Below are 23,892 nucleotides of genomic sequence, written 5' to 3' on the forward strand. Positions count from 1 at the left end.
ATAATGTGAAATGACACAGGGAAAAAGTATTGAACACATGAAGAAAGGAAAGCATGGAAAGCCAAGACATTAGCTGAAATCAATCAGTAATTAGAAAGCAATCCTTGCCCTTGTCAGTGCAAATTAATATCAGCTGGTTCAGGCCCAACTGATTGCCTATAAAAAGGTGCCTCATTACCAAGGTGTCATACAAGAAACATCTCATGATGGGTAAAAGCAAAGCGCTCTCTCAACACCTTTGCAACTGTATTGTTGTGAAACATACTGATGGTGTTGGTTACAGAAGGGTTTCTAAACTTCTGACTGTTCCAGTGAGCACTGTTGGGGCTGTGATCTGGAAGTGGAAAGAACATCATCTCACCATAAACCGGCCTTCAGAAAGACCTGGAATTAGAAGGTACAATTGTTTCAAAGAAAACAAGTAAAACAAAGTAATGCACTCAACCACCATGGCCTGTATGCACGCTAAAAACGCAAGACTCCGCAAGACTGAAGAAAAAGCACGTTGAAGCTCGTTTAAAGTTTGCTGCACAACATTTGGACAAGCCTGTGATGTACTGGGAGAATATAGTCTGGTCAGATGAGACCAAAATTGAACTCTTTGGATGCCATAATACACACCATGTTTGGAGGACAAATGTCACTGCACATCACCCCAAAAACACCATACCAACAGTGAAGTTTGGAGGTGGGAACATCATGGTGTGGGGCTGTTCTTCAGCATACGGTACTGGCAAGCTTCATATAATTGAAGGAAGGATGAATGGAAAAATCTGCTGCCATCTACCAGGATGATGACGATGAAATGAGGGTGGACATTTCAGCAAGACAATGATCCCAAACACACAGCCAAGGAAACTCTGTGTGGATTGCATGGGTTGTTACCAACATCTGGTGAAAATGTCATGTCAATAGCACCTTTAGAAATATATTTGATGTGTTCAATACTTATTTTACCCGCTATATGTTTTTTGAGCTGTTAAAGAAGGCCCAAGGTCTCCAGGATGTCAACCTGAACATCTGTATTAGCCAGCTGTGAAAATCCTGATGTAAGTGAACATGAATATTCTCATAATTGATCAGGACCTTGGGACCTCACAGCTGCTTCATGTTGAGGCCTTGTCGCTTTGAGGGCTGTTTGTCAAATTAAAGCTTTACTTCATTCTATCCTGGTGCATGCTTCTAAATACATTTATTATCTGACCGATGATAAACCTGGGAGTATTTCAACACAGAAGTACGAGTCTGTTTTGGGACTGCGGGACAAACATGGCCCACTAAAGCTTGGATGTGTCGTCTGCAGAATGCACTTTAGCTGATGCACCTAAAGGCGTTGTTACATTCACTCACTGCACAGAGAGTTGGAAGAATGGGGGGACATTGGGGACCATTGCTCATTTTATTACCCGGGGGCCCTAAACCAGCCATTATAACTGCAAAAGCTTTTACTATAGACACTATATTTACAGCTGTTATCCAAACTGGTGAAAATATGTGGTCCTAAATGCTATGGATAGGGTTGCATTTTGGCATTTTTGCCATCCTGCTGTGCCATTCAGGTTGTTTATGGTTAAACTATTGAGTAATGTGAAAAAATCAAGCTGCATTTAATTGTAGGAGCACCCGAACCGTCTTTAAAGTCCAATAAATGTGGTTTGGACGTGGCTGAGGTGTGTGCAGAGAGGAAATCTCCTCCATCCACCGGTGATGTGTTAACAGCCTGTGCATCAGGGCGGGCTTTACGCTGCGACGCACGCTGTGGTCGATCGATACCAAACTCGATTGTGTGCGCATCATCCCCTCCGCTCCAGTCCCAGCATCTCTCTCCTCCATCCGCGCCACACTCCTCTGTCCTGCTCATCATCTCTCCCAGCCTTTACGATGACCTTCAGGTTATCCATTTGAATGGTGTCCGGTTGTTTTTTTGTCCGCTGTGGCTGCGCCCGCTGCCGCTGCCGTGGAGGGAAGAGGACACCTGTGCTGCATCGGCATCACTGCAGAGTGTTTTGGGTGACCGCGCGTCCAAACATTTTGGGTGTATTCTGCCCGTGACAGCGGCCACCATGGCGAAGACAGTCGCATCAACCAATGCAATAACAGGTAAGCTTGATGCAACGCGTGTTAATCCCGGTATCATCATGCCATCATGCGGCTCTGTTGTTGTGCTTGCGCCGTGGTTTAAAGCAGACTTACGAATGACGCAACTGGCTTTTCCACTGCTTTATGTGCGCGGACGATCCGGCTTCACTGTTTTGTTTGTTCACTAAGTGCTGCTTTGGTGTCACTGGACGTGAAAAAGCTGCATGGTCAAACAATACACAGAGACATTTATATTTCCTTTAGAATAAACCCAAAATCGCAAGGCCTGATGGCTTTTTTTTTTTTTTTATTATCACGAGAGAAAGTGCCTCTTTGTGTGTTTCCGTCCTCTGTCATTGTGTGATTCACATTTTCTCATAAGGAAATAGCAGCGGTACAGGTTTTTAAGGATCCAGTAGCTCAAAAAGCAAAATCAGGCTTTATGTGTAGCCTTTTCCCCTGATTATTTATTTATTTTTGATGATGACGCGACTCAATCGGATAAAAGGGTTCAAATGGGAGGAGAGAGGAGGGCTGGATTGACGCCTGTGACTCAGGACAGACCCGTGGATCGCACTGTGAGCATCAAACCATTGTGTGATGACTTTGTGGGTTGAAGACTGGGCCATTGTCTAGCAGGGTGAAGATGAAGCTTTCACATTTTATTTACCCTCCACGGTCTGAAAGGAGGGAAATCTCCCTGCAGGTCAGTAATCAAATGTGATACAGTTGTATGAGGGAGTTTATACTATGAGCCCCTGTCACACTAGTTCACTGCTTTATTGAGACTGGATATCTACTGGAAAACCTACAAAGTGACCACTGGAGACATTATAGTCATGTTGGAACCTTTAGACCTATTTTCTAAAGCTCTGACCAAGATCATCTCTGTGTCTGCATCTTGTACACATCATTTTGTCTCTGCAGTTTGTGTTATTTTACAATAACAGGATTAATGTTCAAGAACATTAGCTGTACAGCTCTGTAAGATATAGAAATAACAGCTGTATTCCCCTCAAAACCATAAAAGCTACAGTAAATACAGCCCTGGTCATTAGAGGTAGACTACCAGTGTGGCCGCTGAAGAAATCAATAAAATGCTGTCATGGAAAATGATAAATGTTACATGTTAAGCATTACAAATGTGCACAGTAATGTGTTTAGTTAAATCAGTTGAGCATAAACGTTGAGATCAAGATAGCAAAGTGAAATACGGACAGCTCATCAGCTAAACCACGTTAATGAGCTCTCAGTGTTGTCTGCCAGGTTTTTACACTATAAAAACCCAGACTGAAAAGAGAGTCATTCACTTTATTGGCTTTAGCCTACAGTGCACATATTGATTGAGTGAATTTGTGGAATTAAACTTTTTTTTTTTTACCACTTTTGTTAACATATTGAGAGATTCTGATTAATTATTTGAGGACTGTTATCAACTCTTGATATCTATATTACATAAGATGTAGGTATTATTTATTTAATTTGTTAATTTCAACTAAGATACTGATATAAGACATTTGCTTCACTATAACCTGCTTCATTTTAGTATATAAACTAAAAAAAAAGGATCATATTTTGAACATTTACTCTGAGGTGTCTATTTCTCCCTTAACCACAGACTTATTACAGTGTATGATGTAATGTGTGATGTGTCGATCTCCTCTGTGAGCTGTGAACGCGAATCAGCACACACACACACACACACACACACACACACACACACACACACACACACACACTGCAAAGTTCTCCATTTACAGCCATTGTGATTTGTGATGGTAATGTGGGAATATGAGCTCACTGTTTAGATCAACACCCTGTGCATTCTCTTATTTATTTTTGTTTTTGTGTACCTTAGGTGAAAAGATGGAACCACCATCCATCACTCTACTTCCTGACAAGAGATCGCCGACTAACGGTCACAGCTCTCCTGCCCGAACTGGAAAAACTAGTGAGTAATCGCCTTCTGGCTTATGTCACGTAACTCACACTTTCCTTCTAAGTGGTTTCATCTGGATGAGAATGACCTACAAAAGGATTTGGATTACTGCATAATTACTAGAAAAATATCATAGAATGCACAATATGACCGTGTGACATGACATGTCAGGAAAATGTGTTTCAGGGCTGCTCTGTTATCAGTGAACGCAGGATCTGATTGCAGCAGCAACAAAAGCTCAGCAACAATAATCAAAAGAGGCATTCAGCATATGTGGAGTAACTATCACGTCAAGGACAGCTCGCTCTTTCCTGCATATTGCTGCAGTTTGCCCTTGGCATGGAGCTACTTGGCACTTTGCAACTCAGTGCATTTAACACAGAGCAGCCCCACACAGAGCTGAGCAAATGTTCCCCTCTGCCGGTAGCAAAGCAGCACTGCAGGTCAGTCCTGTGGCGCTGATGTCATTCCTCAAAGCTACATGTACTCTCCCTCTCTCCTCCTGTCATGGTGATCCCAGCTCCATCTAACACAGAGAAGAAGCCACACATAAATGGACATGCGTCCCCCTCACACTTAGCAGCGAATATCGCCAACAACCATGCAGGTAAACAAAGTAAGTCCCAACTTTTGCTTCTATTAAAATGCTTTTTCTCTCTGCTTTAATTTGGCTGTCTTTCTTTCTTCTTTTTGTGTTCCCTGACATCTCCGTTCATTTTTCAGTTGTAGAGGGTTATATGAAGACCGACGACAGGATGCGATTAGCCAAAGAGAGACGCGAGGAGAGGGAGCGAAGCCTGGGTAGGTGATGTCGTGGTGTTTTGGCACAAGTGCTGATTTGGTGAACGGGGAGAGGCTCTGAAATGCCTTTCAGGTCCTGTTCCTGCAAAGTTTTTTTGTCATGGCATTTATCTCTCTCTACAGTTTAATTGGTTGTGGAAGGACTTTGCCAGCCAGTGCAGGATTCACTTTGAGTTCACTGGACGTTTGACATGATGAGCTAAGTCAGTTCAGAGACTGTGACAGTAACACAGAGTAATCCACAAAAGTAGGTCTCCTGCTCACAGATAGTCATGCAGCTCCTGCAGTGGCCTCATGATGACAAGGATTTCCATCTTTATGATAGTCTTGGGTGTGGATTGACAAAATCAAATTCACTGTAACACATTAAAGTTCCCAATATGATGACAGATTATAACAGTGAGTGTTTCGAATAAAAAAGATATTACCATATTCCAAAGAGCAATACATTATTCTTAAAAAGTATATTTTGAAGAGAGATTAAAATGTATTCATCAAATTATTGTTGCAAAGTGGTCAAATATCTGAGTCCTATATTTCCCCTGTGGGATATAACCTGAATTTGAACCCGACCAGCTGAACAGGCAAAAAGCCAACGGCACTGGTCCATTAACTCAATTGTCTGTTCCACTGAACCTGTAGCATAATCATTCTTCTCTGTTTCAGCGGCCAGGGAGCAGCTGATCCGGGAGAAGGACCGCAGAGCTCGGCTGCAGTATGAACGTACAGTGGAGGAACGCTGGAAGCGGCTGGAGGAGCAGAGGCAGAAAGAGGAGATCCGCAGAGCTGCAGTGGAGGAGAAGAGGAGGCAGCAGCTCGAGGAGGAGAGGGTCAGCGGATCTAACTTCAAATCATAATCATGATTCACTATCATCAAGATCTGACTATCGATTTAATCTGTGGTTGTGTGTGTGCAAGATACACAAAAACTGTCATGTGACTTATCCATGGCAGTTTCTGAGAATTACAGAGAAGCAGATTTAGTAGTGAGGTGACACTGTTCAAATAACGATCATCTCTGCTGTGTTGCGTTCAGGAGCGGCTGGAGGCCCTGATGAAACGCTCACTGGAGCGCAGCCTTCAGCTGGAGCAGAGAACCAAACGCTGGAGCAGAGGCTGCCCCACAGGAGCAGGTAAGATCGTATGTTGTTGCAAATATAGAGATTGTTCTGGATATCAAGAGGTTTGGATGGCAGAGTAGATGTGAATGATCTGAAACTGAGAAGTAGCAGAATGTGGAAGAGAATATGCTTTTATCAAAAGGACTGCATTTTGCTGTATTTCTGTGAAACACCATGATACAGGATGTGTGTGTATGTGTGTTGTGGGATTGTACGTGTACATGCGTGTGTTAAAGAGAGCCTTTCTCTTGGCCTGATCTTTGCCGACAGCCTGGCTGCTGAAGTGCGCATGAGCAGAAATGTATTCCTGGTTTCCCACAGAGACAGGATGGAGCTACATATCAGCCCTGGTGTCTGTGCGGTACTAAACGACATCTTCTAAACTTCTGCAGCTGATTGAAATAATGGAAATGTGATAACGCAGCAATCATCTGTGTGCATTTCTGTCTTTATTTAAACCAGCATTGGAGAGGCACCACAGCTGGACAGAATGGCTTTAAATTAGACAAAAGTTAGAACACCACGACATCCCTGCTGATATGTTAACTCCCATCCAGGTCTTTACAGCTGGATGAGGAATTGGTCAAATAAAGTGTTCATAACGCTCTGTCTGCTCTGCTCTGCTCCGCCCGCTGCCTATAGGTGACAGTGAGAATGCCCCACTCCCTTTCTCTGCTGCCTCCGCCTTTTCCCATGGCATTGCCTCCCCCCTTCCTGCTGCCAGCGAATCTGGTAAAGTTAAGCCCCCCTTGCCCTCCCGAATGTACTCCCCCCTCTCGTTCAGCCAACAGTGACCATGTCTGTGTTTGTTTTGCCTTTGGGCGGGCTTAAAACTACACCAAAGGCAAATGTGTTCTTCCTGTGCTGCATGGATGTTAAGCTGCTCTGTTGTTGAACTTCTGATGGTGCAAATTAGATATAATATACATCTGCAAAGTAATCTGTATTTACTCCGGGCAATGGTATGTTTGCTGTGTTTGTGCTTTGCTGCAGTGGCTTTTATCTTCGAGTTATTTTTGCAAAAGATACAAATTCACAGTCAGATGTTCTCAGCTTTTACTGACATATCTCCAAACATTTATCCAAAAATACTGCTCTTATCATGGTATAACCTAATTTTCAGGCAGAATCGAGCTTAAAACATTTCCATCTTCCTAATGTCCTGGGGGGACTTTCATTGCTTCCTCTCTTGTAGAGACGAACTCTGCTGTGCGGTTGCAACTGGACCACCGCACAGGAAAAAAAGAGGACAATAAGAAAATGATTCAGCATCAGCTTTTTCATAGAGTGAATCTTGTCAGCAGAAACAGTTTTCCTCCATTAATTCATCATCTTCATACCAGTGTTGCTTTGTGACATGTATTTTAGTAAACACATACTTGTATAACTCTGTCTATTTTCCCTAGAAGTCAACCACCGGATTAGTTTCCCCAGATTAGTAACCTCCCAGTAATTACTAACAGATACTGGATCAGATTGACTTGAAAATCTCAATGCTCTCAAACACCAGGGGTATTATTTTCACAGTTTGTAGTTGCGTTCGTTTCATATTTGTTTTTTGATAACCTGGGATCAGAGTTTCAAAAAGAAAGCGGTGCTGACTCTGAGTCCCTGGAGCAGACGGTTTTGCAGATTAATTGCACATGACCTAGAATAGAAATATGCGCACTAAAATAGATACAGGCCTCCCTCTGAGAGGGCTGCACTCTGTAGAGATTACTCTTTTTAAATGGTGACAGATGGATGAGACGTGACAAGAGATGACAAGAAGACTAGCTAGTATTGCACCATGTGTTCCATGTTTAGGGCCTTTGCTTTTGTGATTGTGACTTTGCAAAAGGCCTGTGTGTGTTTTCATTTGCGCTCATTGTTTCGGGTGTGGCAAGGAGAGAAATGTTGCCAACTCTGTTAGGGGTTTTTTGTTTGCAGCCATCGTGCTGGCATGTGTGTGCTTGCATCACACTGCAGAGTGGCATACAGACTGTATTAATCACTGAGACTGACAGTGGCATTGACACACCAAATGATGTCTGACTGTCTGACTGTATCACTGGCTCATGCTGGCGGTTGAAATGCAAAGATATGTTCGATATCCTATCATCGCTCAGGCCTTATCTAATACTGGGAAATCAATGGCCTGTTTTTGGCAGAATCTGAACAAGAATGTGTTCCCTCCATGTTTGCTTGTCACTTTTGGAGTTGAACTGGACAAAAGTTCATCATGTACGTTTTCCCACTGTCCCAAAAAGTAAACAAAAAAAGCTGATACCTGCAAATTCAAGCAGAGAAGAGACCTTAATACATTCATACCTGCAGGATTATGGCTGACTAGACTGACTGTTGAAATTCAACAGACAATATCATCTCTGCCAACTGACTCTGGTCACAAAAATTAGTCTGTAAGCTTCAGTTGGGTGCAGCACACACTGTCCAGTTAAGCTCCCCTAGGCTACTGTACTAATATCCCCCTGTCACTTGTTATTTGCCATCATTTCATTTGATAAGCATCGTGTTTGTCATCACGCAGCACCCTGCAGCCCTCACAGGTCACCTTTCTGCGGCTCACTCAACCCCGCAGATCACAACAGAGCTGGACTTCAGGGAGGCTCTCAGTCCACTCCCAATACCCCCAAGGTCAGACCTCACACATATTCATATGCTGCACATCTATAAGAATGAAACATTAATGGATTGCTCTGACACTGCTTACAGAAAGAGCGGCTACGCAGAGATCGAAGAACTGCGTCCCCAGGTTATGGATCCCCTGTGAGGAGATCTGAGTCCCCTGCTAGTATCCCCAAGCACTTAGCTTCCCCTACTACCTCCAAGTAAGTTTATTTTTTTGGTGTGTCAGCGAGGACATTACTATTTTTTAGATTTCTTTCCCGCCACAAAACATTAAATTCTCAAACCAAACGTCTCTACCTGTGTGCAGGCTGGCAACTAAGATGCGTGCCCAGTCTCCTAACAATGCACATCAGTATCATTACTCTCCTACAAGACATCGTCCAAACCTGTCAACTGATAATAGGAAAACAGAAGAAGTGAAGGTGGAAAAACACAGTGAACAATCCAAACCTGAGACCGCAGTGAAAAAGAATACTGGCATCAGCAGCACGAATCTATCTTCACAAGCTGAGAAGAATGCGGTCAACGTTGAGGTCACTAAATCCAGATCATCTAAACGTGAAACTCTTGATAACAATGCTGAGAAAAATCAGTCCCCTGACAGGAAGGACCACGTGTCTCCTAAAGTGGATCCGTCAGAGAAGACATTGCACAGCAACGCTCAGGATGGAGACAAGAAAAAAGGTAGATTTTATTTTCGCTAACAACAGAAGAGCATTTGTAACCTCACACTAAATTATGTTTTATTACACTTGCATGATGTTAAACCACTCTTTCTGTGTGCTTCACAGAATCAGCGCAGTGCACATCTGCGTCGAAGGCGGCAGCTGGTACAACAAATGCAGAGGAGGCCACCAGGTTGCTGGCGGAGCGTAGGCGTCAGGCTCGAGCTCAAAAAGAACTGGAGGATAAAAAACGGGAACAAGAGGAAGAAGAAAGGTGAGTTTAATGACTGAATCGTGAATTAAAGACAGCATTAAATAGCCTTTGGGGTTTTAGCATTTGAGCGGGTTTAATAAGCGTATCCATTTGCGGATCAGACTAAAGGAAGAACAGCTGAGAAAGCAACTTGCACTGGAGCAACGACAGCAGGAGGCAAAGGCTCAACAAGTGAAGGAGAAGGTGAAAAATGAGGCAGAAGATGCTCAAAGACTGAAACAAGAAGAAGACAAGCGAAAGAAGGAGGATCACGATAAGGAGCTTCAGACTCAGATGGACAAAGAGGTAAGAGATCATTCTAAGGGGCCAAATGTTTGCTCTAATGTTGCTATGTATTGGATTCAGATTTTTGGTGATTTCTTGTAAATTTCAGGTGAGTTTTTGACATATTTTGTTAATTTTGGTTCTGTCTTAGCATTTCTGGTCACATATTGTTTTCCTTTCGACCTTAACTAGAGAGAAAAGGCTAAAGTCCAGGCTCAGGAGGATGCAGAGCGACAGCGGCAAGACAGAGAACTGCAGGCTCAGCAAGAAGAAGAGGAGAGACAACTGAGAAAAAAGGTAATTTTGAGCAGAAAAACCCTCAGAAAGGAAAGTCCAAACAACCAGTGCTTGCTGATTGCATGTTACACTTGAAATATTTTAAACTCTGAATTCTGGACAGTTCACACAGTGATTAAATGTTGGTTTATTCTTGCAGAGAATTGAGGAGATCATGAAGAGAACTAGGAAGGGTGAAGCTGACTTGAAGGTACTGTAAGAGACACCCTCTGTTCTCGTACAGTAGTCCTGCTGCCTTTAACCACCTGCTGATTGTGTGATCAGGAATTTTTCTTTCAACTTTAATTTATTAAAAACTCTGGTTTTCTGATGTTACTATCTTTATTAAATTCTATTGTTGGTGATTCTTTGGTTTTGTGTCCTGATTGCCCCAAACGTTGACTCGATCGTCTCTGTTCTGCATTGACTCACAAGGACGAACAGGTGGAGACGAAGCCTGTCTCCTCACCAGGTTAGTATGTTATGTAGTCACCCTGCAAATCCTTAAGTTTGCTTGCTGTCCCTGCTTACTCTACCCCTCTCTGTATGCCTTGCAGCTGTAAAAATGCAAACAGGGCATGCACGGTTTATGATGCGATTCATTTGTTGGCTTATTTTGAGCATGCGCAGCAGTAATCTACATTTTTATATGATTGACTTGGCTTGCGTGACATCTCAATAAGGGACAGACGCCAGTGTCTTTCCAGGATTTTTTTTTTTTTTGATTGTGCTGTTATGTAATCATTGTAGATTTGGCTATTCCGAAAAAAGAACAGCTTTTAAGAAAACGTTTTTTTTGCTTGTGCTTTGGGCCTTCGATTCAAAATCATTTGGTAGAGGTTAGATGGTATTTCCTGGAAAGTGGAGCAGCAGCCAAGGACTTTTCTCTTTGTGCTGTTGGGGCGTCTTTTACTGTAGAGCGGTGCCATGGGACCTGATTGTAAAATTAGCTGCCCTTGAAAATGCCCTTGGAAGATTTATCCAGGCACTGCTCTGTACAGTGTGAGCTAACACTTTATTTGGACTGTTCACTGTTAACTCTCAACTCATTTAGATGTTACAGCGGAGCCAATGTACTAAGACCCTGATAATGTGTGGCACCCACTGTTACTGCTAGCGGGAATAGACTCAAGTGAAATTCAGTTGATGTTAACTAGACAGTCCAAATAAAGTGAAGCCCACTGTGATGTCTCTTTATTCTCCACAGGTGATGTAAAGACTGTTCAAACTAATGCTCAGGTGAACGTGCAAGCAGTCAAAAAGGTTGAGTTTCAGGTTAAAGAGCAGGTCAATACGAAGGAGTGTGGCCTGGTGAAGAAGGACGCAGCAGCAGCAGCAGCAGCAGCACAGATGGACAATCAGAAGAGCTCACAAATGAACAACAGCACTCATCAAGTGACAACAACACGCAGTGTTCCTGACAAGAGACCGGACTCAGCCGGTGTCCTCAAGCAACAGGGAAGAGAGGCGGAAATGAATGTAAACAAGCAGCACCGAGCAAATGTTAAAGCCACAGACCAAATAAATAAAGAGACGACCAAGCCGACAGCAGATGCCAAAGTCAAGCAAAGGGAGGGTGGTATGATGAATGGAGCAGTGAAGGGTGAAGGAGGTGCCTTGATGAGAAGCCATGTAACTGCTGAGGTAAGCAAACATGCATCGACAGCTGAGGAAAAAGCTAAAGGAGGGTCCCAGGTGACGGTTATTAGACCCTCTGTGACAGCCCTGCCGGTGAGACACCTCTCCCCACCAGTCATCAAGCTGGAGCCACTAGATGTGAAGGGTACGGGGTCATGTGACGAGGTGCAGTCCATGGAGGTCAGGTGAGTCGTCCTGTATTATAAACGTCGAACTGTATGATCTGTATGGTCCCTCAAGAACACCACTGATTTTGGACACCAATGATAAACTCTTTTATTATTGTTGTTTTTCAGCCCTGCTTCAAAGGAGGAGCTGATCTCAATCCCAGAGTTCTCACCGATCAACGAAATCCAGCACAGCAGTATCAGTAACACTCGTGCCCTTGAAGATCTGATGGATCTGACGGGCAGTGTCGCCTACCCCAAACTGTCCTCTGACGGCACCATGGGCGACTGCAACAAGAACCTCATTGAGGGTGTTGTCAGTCCCATGTCAGACTCAAAGCTCATCGGGATGTCAGCCCCATCCTCAAATAAACTTAGCATCCAGTAGTCCATTAATCTCTCTCTCTCTTTCTCCCTCTCTCGCTTGTCTTCTCTCCTTCCTCCCTCTCCCTCTCTCTTTGTCGCACACATACACTCACAGGGTGTCATCATATTTTGAGTGTGTGCCCTTGTGTCACTACATTTATGGGAATAGAGCCATAGAGAATAACTTAAAAAATAATATCCTGTAAACCGTGACTTGCAATATAAGCCAAACTCCTGTATTCTAATCACATAGCAACTGACTACTGAAGTTAAGCGACAAAGGTTTTATTGACTCTAAAGTTCTTGTCATGAAGACGAGTGTGTGTGTGTGTGTGTGTGTGCAAGATGAGCACATGTGAAAAAGGGTCAGGGAGAGAGGGTGCGTCTGGACACGTGAAATAATGACAACAAAGACTAATATCAGGGTTGTGAATATTATAGAAACGTAGAAAACAGAGCATTGCTGACGTGTAGTAAAAATCTCTAATTTTCCCTGCACATATCCCTGCTCAGAGCACTGACGACTGCATTTGTACCTCTGCCTTTCCACATGCCTTTCCTTAAGCCTTGAAATCTAATTCAGTGTGTTGCTGGGGAAGGCACGACTATTTCAGTTTCATGATAGCCTAATTTGTAATACTCTAAACATGTCCTTTAATGTTATCCGTGCATGTATTGATGACTGATTTGGCTGGAACTGAATGGATTTATCGGGCAAACTAAAACCCAGCAGGAGTCTCAGGACCACTGCAGTCCTGCGCTAGCCCTAACCCTGCGAGGACTGATTGCGGGATTGTTCACGTTTTCAATGTAATGGCAATGAGATGATTGCTTTTATTCTTTTTTATCTTTAACTGGGACTTTCTAACTGCACGTGAACGAGGAGGCTGATTCCAAAGCTGTCAAGTTGAATGTTAACGCACATTTAAAAAAAAAAACGAAAAGAAGAAAGAAAAACATGGCATCTACACAAACGAAGGGTATATCATGTTTGTTGCAGACTAGAGCGAGTCGCCTCCCTATACAGTGATTACATTCATAAAGCTTATTTCACTGGCAATTTGCCCATTTTAAATGATTTCATTAATGAAATAGATCTCCATTGATGAAAACACAGACAGATGAGCATTTTTTTTGTCACGTACAATGTTTCCTGTAAGTGTGCCTTTCTATGTAAAGAGTTTCCAAGGCACAGCACTGATGAATGCATTAATCTATTAGACACCCAGTAATATACATAGAGTCTAATCAATAGATATCTGACTATTGATGTGTGAGACTGCTCTGGGGAAGAAAGTTTTGCCTAACAATCACTTTCTAAGTGTACCCTGTAGCTACAAAGATGCTGTTTTTCTCCTTCAGTCATGTTGTACTGTGTGGTCCCGCTAATAATTGAGATTTTTCATTGTCTTTGTCATGTCTAAATGTCATTTCAGTAGAGATGCCTTATGAGGGACAGATCAGTTACTGGATTTTAGTGCTAACCATTTTACAGTCCTCTGGCTGTGTATGTTCATCCTTTCTGTTTGGCCACTGGGCTTGTTGTGTGTGACCTGTAATACTTGAACCTCGGTTTGAAACCCATCATCTCCGCCACGCTGTGATCAGTTATGCCAACAGCTTGTACACATTATTATGTCACTTATAAAGTGGCATTTAGATTTGTGTTCCTCAGACGATACAAGACACAGGCTTTTTTAATTGTCTTAAGTGAAGTAGCAATAGAGTAACATACAGTAACTGAAAGTTAGGATTTGCTGTATATTTTGCATATTCAGACATAGCTGTTTCCCATTGACCAAAATGCAGCATTTTTTTTTTTGCAAAGTGGGCTGATTTAAGGAAAAGCAAATGAGTATCAAGAACTGATATATACAACAATTTCAAAAAGTATTCAAACCTGCTCATACCTACATTTCCAAGCAGTCTATCACAGTCAGCTGAACTCCTTAAGTTATTACTGTAGACATTGTGCATGGTTAGCATGGTCATAACAGTGTTATCTGAAACAATAAAATATAAAACTGGAAATTCAGCAGTTTTGTTTGTGTCTTTGTGTTATCAAACAATGAACTTAGGGAGACGCTGATTATATTTGGAGAATGAGAAGTGCAAAGGAAGAAATCAGATTGGCATAGATCATTGCTTTATTGTTGGAAAACCATTGTGTATTCATGAAGTAAGCCTCACCCTGTTGTTCTTTTTTAGAGCGCAGGAAAACACATCTTGACCATAGCGCGGTCCAACATAGGAGAATCAATAAAGATAATAACAATACTTTTGAAATCATTGTTAGTCCACACACAATGCCTCCAAAAAAGGTTCATTAGGAGTAACAGGGAGACCAGATTTGCTGAGAAACTTATATAAAACTTATATAATATTATTTTAAAACCAGTTTGTAAAATAGATACTTATTTTCATACAGTATATAAAGATTACTACAAGTAAAACTATGCATTAGTGCTACACACAGGCTCACAATCAGTCTGTGCAGGCATGTAGTTCACACTCCGGACGGCAGGTGGCGCTTTAGGCCGCAGGTGGAGCTGCAGTCTGTGGTTATAAAGCCGAGGCCGGAGCGACGAAGAAGAGCCGCCCGACCGTGTCGCACCACGTCCAGCTCTGGTTTAATCGACAGTTGGTCTTTGGTAAGTACACCAGTTTGCTAAATGGTTGAATTGCGCTTATTGGAAGTTAAAGCTAACCTTTCGTCGTTTATTCTGGCTAACTTGTGGCTGAAATGAGCTGATGACTTACGACTTAAATGCTATGTTTTGTGAGCTGCGTCCAGTGGCGTCGCAAACTAGCTGGCTGCTGAGGCTAGCTAGCTAACTGGCCTTAGCAAACTTAGCATTAAGATAAGGGTGTTCGCGTTAAGCTCCCCCTGGTTTCCCCTCTGCGTTTTCTAAGCGAAACCAGAGCCAAACATCGAGGTGGTTTACTAACGTCGCTGCGATTCTTGGCACCCCAGTGTAGGGTTTGGTTTCCCCACAGAAAGACCATATCGACCGAGTCGTGTTAGTTTCTCCGCCAGCTGCCAGTTCCTGACGCCAAAAATGGAAGCACGATCTGTCCTGGTTCTTCACCGGGATTTAAGGATCAGGACTGAAACGGATCCGGGGGCACCCTAGAGACAGAAACACATCCAGCATAAACACGAAGCTACCTTTTCAATCTTTAATTATTTAGAGTTTGTCAGCTGGCTTAATGAACTGCTAAATATGCGACATAAAAAAGCGTCTCTAATAAAAGGAATCTTTGTGATAACGAGAGGTCGACGCCTAAAACTAATGTTACACCCACATTAGGCCAAGATGAATAAAATCATTACTTGGGACACCAATCTGTCACCAAATGTGCCAAGTTGACAAAGCTGCGTAAGCATGCGGACATGTGTTTTCTATATTTTGATCACATCTTTTTACATCAGGTCTCATCAGTGTTTATTGAGGGAAATAAACCAGTATGTTCAGTCGTAATGAGTAATATGGCTTTGATGAAGTAGTTTCACAGTACACTCCCTGTTTAGTAATTTGTTGCTATGACAGCAAAGGCAAACAAATGACATCTGACCGACTAGTTGACATGATCCTTTTTTATCTATGATAGCACTGATTAGATTAGGACTGACTCAACTCTGATGAATAATTAACGAGTTAAGGCAATAGTGAACCCCAACTGCTGAGGAAATGTGAACTTTGTACCCTTGCATTATGATTTAAACGAACGCATTCAAAATTAATTTGATTTATTCACAGTTTTGAATGCAGCTTGTTAAAATGTACACACTACTTTGTATCATACACCAAATGCTTGCATTTTTTGCACAGTAATTTTATTGTGTCAAACTCATCTTATTATATATTATGCATAATGAAAGTATCAATGTTAAGCTACTGAGCTTGTCTAATATCTGAGTGAGATAAAGAACTATAAGGTGATTAAGAGACATTTATAAACGTGCTTACTTCAACTATGCAGTCTGGGCAGGTCAAAGATTGTGGGTCAACCAGTATGTCAGCTCAATTTGGTTTCCTTTTTGTCCGTAGATTATTCACGATTCACTTCTAAAGATGGTCCGACCACATTTTGGGCCACCACGCCTGAAGCCCAGGTAATATCTTCTCATTAATGTCAAGAGACAATTACATGATACGTTGATGTTATGTTTGTGATTTAAATTTTAAATCTTTAGTTATGGGTACTAAGAGGGGTTTAAGCCAGATGCTGGCCCTTGTTTTTGGAAAAATTGGGGTACTTTGAATGGCATTATGTGTTGTAATCCACCAATTTCTGTTTTTCTTGTCCCATCAGACCTTATGGAGATGGCCATGGCATTGAATCAAATGAAAGGAATTACAACCCCAACTCCAAAAGCCGAAGGGATGTCCAGGGCTACCAAGAAAAGGCCCCTTTTAACTGGAGGGATTCCAGAGGTAGAGGACGACCCCCAGTTGTCAGAAGAGTCCCCCTGATGGGAGAGCAAAGGGAGCCACGTTTCAATCACTGGAGGTCCCACAATCAGGATTCCTTTCAATCATACCCTCCCAAAATGGAACCACACCACAGTCAGAGGAGGCCATCTCCATCTAGGCCAAACCGCTCCCCCCATATCCAGCATCAGTCATCCTCTCGCAACCCCGCACAAGGATCCCCGAGTCAGAGGGGTCCGCCCTTCCATTGCCACCCCTCAGATCACAAGTCGCCCTCCCCGAGACATTTCCGCAACCACCCAGCTGTCAGGAGGCCAGGCTCTACGCCAGGCTACCGGGGCTCTTTCAGGGGCCGACATAGGCCTCCAAGCTTCCCACAGCAGGAGCAGCGCAATCACGATCCTCGTGGGAATTACAGTCCCAGAGAAAGGCCCTATGAGCACTCTGGTCATGGCATGAAGCGCTGGAATGAGGCTGGAGCGTTCTCTTACCCACACAATGGAGAACACGGACCCTCTGGGTCACAGAGGAACCCCAGAGAGATGCATGGGAGAGGCTCATGTCCAGAGAGGTACAAGAGTGAAGCAACAATCCCAGCTGGGTAAAATTGTTAAGGAGGAGGCCTGAAGCTGGCCCTGTCCTCCCAGTCACAGGGGTCATAATGATTACCTCTACTCAGCCCCAGCTCATTGTTATTAGAGGGGATTATTGGGGGTCTGATGTAAATGTGGTTTCACCTGCCATTGAGAGGAATATTACATCTGTAATTGCTCTTTTGAAATTTTGCTTCTCCTACCTGTTTCATTCTGTCATGGCATTATGAAGGGGCTGCATTAAGATAAAAGTTAAAAGTTCCGCCTCCCACTTAACATGGCAATGGATCTATCATTGTAATGATCTCTCTATTGTTTGATGGATATGCAGGTGGTCGTCTGAGCAAGACTCCAGGCGGCAGCGTGGCCCGGTGGAGAGGCAGGGCAGCAGATCGCATAGTAGAGAGAGGGCACAAGATGTCCCTCACCTGCCCCCTTTCAGATCCCCTTCATGGAAAGGAGGCCCATCGCCATCATCCTCCTACCACAGGAGCCCTCAGGAGAGGCAAATGGCAGAATCCCGCAAGAGGAGGATATCGGATATCAGCATGCCCTCCTCAGACCTGTCACTGGGACCTGGCAATCCAAAACACCCCAGGAGAGAGAGACCTCAGCTGCTCAGTATTCCCAGGCCATTTGGTGGTAGACCATTGTCTTTTAGGGATAAAAGTTACCTGCTTAAGAACCGACAAATCAGAGCAGAGTCTCTCATGAGGCTCAGAATACCTCCATCTGTGAAACCCAGGCCTCACCTGGGTGACCCTGCCTCACGGGGAAATATCAGCTCTGTTCTTGCTATCAGGAAGAAGCGTTTCCAGTCAAATGTAGCTCCCCTGAAAAAGCTGGAGACAAAGAAGGCAAAACTACAACAGTCACCCCCCAGAGAAGAAAGCAATGGCAGCAGCAAGTCTTCAAGAGACTCAGATACAGGCAAAGAACAGGTGGAGTCTCGCCGGTCCTTGAACACACACAGGTATGGTATTTTCCTTCTAGCACTGTTCGCAGGGGCTTGGTGATTAGGAGGTCAAGAAAGAATGTCTCTATGTGAAGGGGGTGCCAGCTGTGGAAAATGGAGATGTCGTGATGATGAGCTAAATGTGCAACACTGATTCAGTTGATGAAAAGCTACGTTTTCAAATGCCTCACTGTCTGCGTGCTGCCTATGTTTCAAAGTATCTTCCTATCAAGTGGGCTGAAGAGAAAGTGCTATGTTATGCATCGTACCAGTAAAGCCAACGTGGTTTGATACCTGACAAATAAGCTTATGCCCTTGATAAGTGTGGAGAAAATGGTTGATCTGTGCTGTTGAAGGATTCCTCAGTTTGTCAGCATTGAGTGTTATAAGCTTGAAAGAAGCGCTCTTCAGCATGTTGTGAAGACCTCTTCATCCTCAATAGAGAACCAAAGCACAGTGAAGCTGAAGTTGCAACATCTAGTGTAAAACGGTGTATCTGTGTATGCGAGATGAGGACTGCACTTTAAAGAACCTCACCTGAAACAACCATGCTGCCCCTCTTCAACTATTGGCAACATATCATCTCCACATGGATCTTGGGGAAAAGAGATGCGTCAAATGACGGCTCGCAGCACTGAGACGGCAACGTCAGAAGGGGCATGTTTGATCATGGGATTTCCAAAAACAAAGCTGGTCTGAGCTGTGACATGATGGCTTCGAACATAGTCACAGCATGTTAAGATGGAGGAAAGTGATATTGCTGACGGAGGCAACAAAATGCACAAAACGGTGAAGAGGAATGTCTGTTGATGAAGGTCCTTACCAGCTGCCATTGGAGTCGGGTGACAAAGAGCTGCTACACTAATCTCGACTGATAAATTAACTGTTACATAACTCGTTCAAAGATTGAAATTTCGGACTCCATTGTTTATACACATCAGATCAACAGTAATGAAACCTCTTAATGAAGTTTCAAAGTGGTTACAATAGACCTTAAACCGCAAACACTAAAGAGGCCGAGAATCTGCCAAGCAGTTTAACTTTGACTAAGAGCACCACATTCAGCAGTTTTAACCATCACACATTCATCAGAAGCTGACCTACGTGAATGCATGCACTACAGACCCAAAGTAGAATAACACCCAATTTGTGTGCTGCACAGAAGTGGAAATTGTTGTGCCAGGAGAATTCATGCCACAAGGATGTGCTCGTCGGGCTCAAACACACGATGGTACACCGCCTGAGGAACGAAACCTTGTGGATGGTCCCATTCAGAATTTACAGAGTGAAGAGGAGCCAAACTACAGCAACTACTTGCACGTCATTCAGTGAATCCAAGCACAGGAGTTTTTGCATCTGCAGTTGTCGGAACTTGACACATTCAGATGTTCAGTAAGCCTCAACGGTGTCAAAGCTGAAGAATTAGAGCTACTGTGTCTTCCGCCATTTTATCAACAATGCCACCAGTGGAACAGGCCTTGATGTGCTTTGCTAAATAGCTGGAAAAAGTTGATCCATTAAGTGGCTGAGAACACAAAAGGAGACCCCACGTCAAAAAAGACAAGACATGAATGGTGAAACAAGACAGATCCCTGAGCAAGAATTTAAGATGGAAGAGAACCAGGAGATTGCAAGCCGCCTAAATTCAGTGTGTTGGGACAGAAGCAGCATCAGTTTGGCCTTTGCAGTCTTACCGTATTATTTGGTGTGAATGCTTTTGGGCTGGACCCACAGGTCAGCATGTGCTGTGGTCAGTTCCTGTGTCTAATCTGACATGCGTCTGAAGTGTAATAATCAGAGGTGCGCATCATCAGCCTGAGGGAATATTCAGTAGCTGCCTTACAAGGACGAGCTATCCAAAGTCCATGGCACCAACAGCCTCCAACCCAAACTTGCACATCAACCTGTGATGTGGACAAAAGATGGTCCATCAATTCTCTGCACTTTGTCCCACTGTCACTTAAAACTACTACATGAAGAGGAAAACGGCACTGTGTAGCATGCCCGACACCTTGCATTTAAAGAAGAGTAGGAGATCTCACCTGTTGGAGCTGCAAAGCCTTTGGTACGTTGGTGGTGGGCAGACAAACACCAGATCATCTCTTAAAACCGCTGCACCGCCATGGAGAAGCCGTTGCGCTGCCACGATCACCAGCCAGGACGTCTTCAGCCGTTCACCTCAGAAGCACAGATGTCTCTGGAAACTGGAATTGGAATCTCCATCTCGCGTGATGCCCGTTTTGTGAAAGCCTTTTGCAGAGGGAAAATGACTGAAGACAACTGAAGGAACAACTGGGAACGACCTGATGACAAACCCCTCTGACGTCCCTCTAACTGTGAAAACAAGGCATTGATTGTCCTCCTGTGCTTCCGAAAGAGGGAAGACGGAAGATTTGATGATGTGATCAAACCGATATCTTAAAGTTCTCTCCAAGATTTGCCTGCTCTAACAATGCTGAGTAAATGAAGAGAGCTCAGATTGATTCAGGGTACAAAAAATAGGAGTAAAGAAGCATGGACAGTCTATGGTTTTTGTAAGTACCCATGTGTGATGCGTGGCTTTATGATCATTTGTCTGCCTGCAAAACACTGCCGTTCATTTGTGGTTTAAATTGCATTAGTTCTTGACACGACAGGGTCATTTTATTTCTTACTGTTTGCAATTTATCTCCTTTTTTTAAACTCTGATAAACTGAATGAGGTGATGTTAATATGTCCAGGCCACATTTAAGATGTTCATGCACTGACATAGGTCTCACATGATGCAGGGATAGGATTGCTGAAGTCATTAACGCTGCCCCCACTCATCTGTCCCCAGATCTTCTCCCATAGAGAAACGGGACCTCGTTGTTTTGTCCCACTGGCCCCCCGGGCCGAGCTCCTCTAAGGATGGCTCACCTCCGAGAGCTCGCAGCCCAAAACCAAGGACTGGTAAGTCTTTCTTTTTTAAAAAAATGTTTTTATGTATATCTCATCACTTGACAGTCCTTTATACTGTAGGTTTGACATTTTTAGTTACTAATATTTAATGTTTTTGTAGAGCGCTGTTCAGATACAGATGAGAACAGCCGACTCTCAAAAACCAATGATTCCAGATCATCGCCTGAAGACAGAAAACGGGGCTATGTGGACAAAAGGACGTATAGGTACATTTCACAGGATCGTCTTTCTCAGTGTTTGAAACGTGTTTAGGAAGTGCAGTGTTTTCCAAAGTTTAAATGCAAGCATTTTGCAGAGTGTCCTTTCCCTTATGCACCTTTTTGTTTGTTGTAGGCCATTTCATATGATGCAGGACAACAGCAAACCTGGGAGGCCCTTCAGGAGACCAGGACCAGGACCCGGACCTGGACCCGGACCCGGGCCCATGCAGGTGAATGAAATATTTACTGCATAAGACTGTGCGAAGCTGTATATGATGATTCATCAAGAATTACAGGGGTACATGGGCCATGGTTACAAGCACAGTGTATAATGTGCTAGAGGTTCACAGCTAAATCACATTTTATACTTTTGAAACTAAACCAACAGAGGCATAAAGATCATGCCTCCTCGCCTCATGGATGTGGCCTCAAAATTGGAGCCATACAATCACAGTTGAGCTCTTCACTATGAATAACCACTGAAGTATATCAGCTTACTTGATTTGGTGATTATTTAACAATTTCAGTTGTGTTGTGACCACCGAACAATGATGTGAATATACATTTTCATCTGCAGGATGTTTTAGTTTTCGAAGTATAAGGAATGAATAAGGATAATTGTATGTACTCAGCCTTCACCGTTGTGTCTTACAGAGACCAAAGTTCACAGGCGGTCCAAGGAAGATGGGCCCTGAACTGTCCGGAAATATTAGAAGACCGCTGATGGTATGCATACCCCTCTTCTGGGAAATATCAGTACTCACTGACTCGGCTTTCTTAAGTAACTAATATTCGACTGTGTCTTATAGGAGAGCTTAGTGCCACGTCCCTTCCCAAACCAGAGGCCAGTGTTCAGAAAAAGTTACAATATCGTGTCAAAGTATCGCACCATGAGAGTGATGCGTCAGCGTGTACCGTACAACCGAGGACCCAACCAACAGCGCTGGTGATAACCTCTGGTAAGTTATCATAATGTGAGGAAATTTTAGCTTGCAATGCACCATGAGGTGATTTTTTTTTTTTATTTTTTATTTTTTTAATGCTGCCCATCTTCAAGCCATAATAGAACTTTTTAATACTTGGTATGGAGTTGGCTATGAAGCAGTATTTATCTTTTTTGTTTTTTCACTGTAAAGAAATCTTGATTCATCTTCATCTCCACACAGGTGCCATATTCTGGAAACACGACACTGGAAACTCTGGGGGGAAAAAAAAATCTCATCAAGATCGTCTCTGCTGGGTGGACTGCACAAACCCGACCCACCCCGGCCTGCTTGTATATTGTGGAAGTGTTGTTGCTTACATTTGTTCTTTGGTACAAGTATTCCTGTTGCATTTTTGAAGTACTGCAGTACTTTTGTTTGCGGATGTTTACGACACTTGCCTTCACATTATACTGACCTGTTTTTTCCAGCGTACAATTATTTGGGATTTGCTGCTTGTGATTATGGCAGTCATCATTTTACAGAAATGGTTTTAGCATTTTCTTTTGACTAGCAGCAGCCGATTTTGTTAAGTCCAAGAAATGTTTACTTTAATATCTCACCTTAGTGTTTGTAAAGACTCATCGTGTGAGATGTCCTATTTAATTAGTCACAGATGTTTTGAAACCGCTGCTTGTCGAATGACACGTGGCACCTACTTGTAAAACTTGTATAATCACATGTTCAGTTTGTTGTTTGAGACTTGAAATTAAATCTGATTTAACAAGCTCTATTTGAGAGATGTCTTTGTTTTGCTTGTAGATTTGGACAAATGACAGAATCATCCTTTAGATAATACTGCTTTTTTTTTTTTTTTAGATTATAAAGCTGTAATTCAGGTTTCTTAACCACATCTTTCATGAAAACCAGCTTTTATGTTCACAAATTGTTTGCCAAAGTATCTTGGAAATGGCAATTCATTTATATTGTATTCTTTTTGGTAGTTATCGGCTTTATTCCCTCACTTGAAGATAATGTCGTCACAGTTGGAATCTGACTAACAACTACGGTTTAATATTAAATCAAAAGTGATTACAGATTTTCCTGAAAATGTTCTAAGTGGTCCAGCAATTCATTACTGCATGTGCATTAAGTTAGTCGGAGGACTCAAATTAGACAAAATTTGAGAACAAATGCCCAAAATTGAAGCAGCAGGGGTTGACATATCACATGTCACTGGTATGGATCAAGCTCCCAAAACAACTGGTCCTACATTTCCCATAATGCAATTGAACATTTTTTTCATTAGAGCCCCCTGCCTTCTGGATACTTATTCTTTTCAACTCAGCTGGTGCTGAGTGCCCAATGCCCATATCTATGTACTATTGAGTATCCCAGAAAAATGATACCAGGATGTCCTGCTACATCCACATGCATTTAACAGTATGAAAGCCAGCATACTTATTTTTTGCTGTTCTGAACTTCAGTCCTCTGCACAGCAGTAGATAGAGGTCACATTGACTGAGCTGCAGAGCGAGAGCACAGACGGGTGACAGCAGCCTCTCTAATCTTTAAAGTAAATCGTTCAAGGCGCATTGTTATGATGAAGAAGTATGTCCCACTTGTC

The 23,892-nt window shown here is 43.1% G+C and overlaps 2 protein-coding genes across 2 annotated transcripts; both read left to right on the top strand.

The window, feature by feature from the left end:
- Positions 1-2,063: 2,063 nt before the first annotated feature.
- Positions 2,064-12,277, top strand: map7d2a (MAP7 domain containing 2a). Its single transcript, XM_070844044.1, is given in 17 exon segments — positions 2,064-2,100; positions 3,938-4,030; positions 4,467-4,634; positions 4,742-4,819; positions 5,486-5,649; positions 5,856-5,952; positions 6,583-6,672; positions 8,468-8,574; positions 8,653-8,768; positions 8,876-9,252; positions 9,360-9,507; positions 9,609-9,792; positions 9,964-10,068; positions 10,208-10,258; positions 10,483-10,519; positions 11,255-11,870; positions 11,982-12,277. Coding segments are annotated over 17 exon segments (2,727 nt in total). The 3' UTR covers positions 12,241-12,277.
- A 2,539-nt stretch (positions 12,278-14,816) lies between these two features.
- Positions 14,817-23,058, top strand: LOC139212839 (serine/arginine repetitive matrix protein 1). The gene is made up of 10 exons (XM_070843386.1): positions 14,817-14,869; positions 16,271-16,335; positions 16,536-17,225; positions 17,579-18,220; positions 21,021-21,133; positions 21,243-21,348; positions 21,476-21,572; positions 21,997-22,068; positions 22,152-22,301; positions 22,509-23,058. The coding sequence occupies exons 2-9, from the start codon at positions 16,295-16,297 to the stop codon at positions 22,290-22,292; spliced, it is 1,902 nt and encodes a 633-aa protein (XP_070699487.1). The 5' UTR covers positions 14,817-14,869; positions 16,271-16,294; the 3' UTR covers positions 22,293-22,301; positions 22,509-23,058.
- Positions 23,059-23,892: the final 834 nt, after the last annotated feature.

Source organism: Pempheris klunzingeri, chromosome 14 (assembly GCF_042242105.1).
Source record: "Pempheris klunzingeri isolate RE-2024b chromosome 14, fPemKlu1.hap1, whole genome shotgun sequence".
Taxonomy (NCBI): domain Eukaryota; kingdom Metazoa; phylum Chordata; class Actinopteri; order Acropomatiformes; family Pempheridae; genus Pempheris; species Pempheris klunzingeri.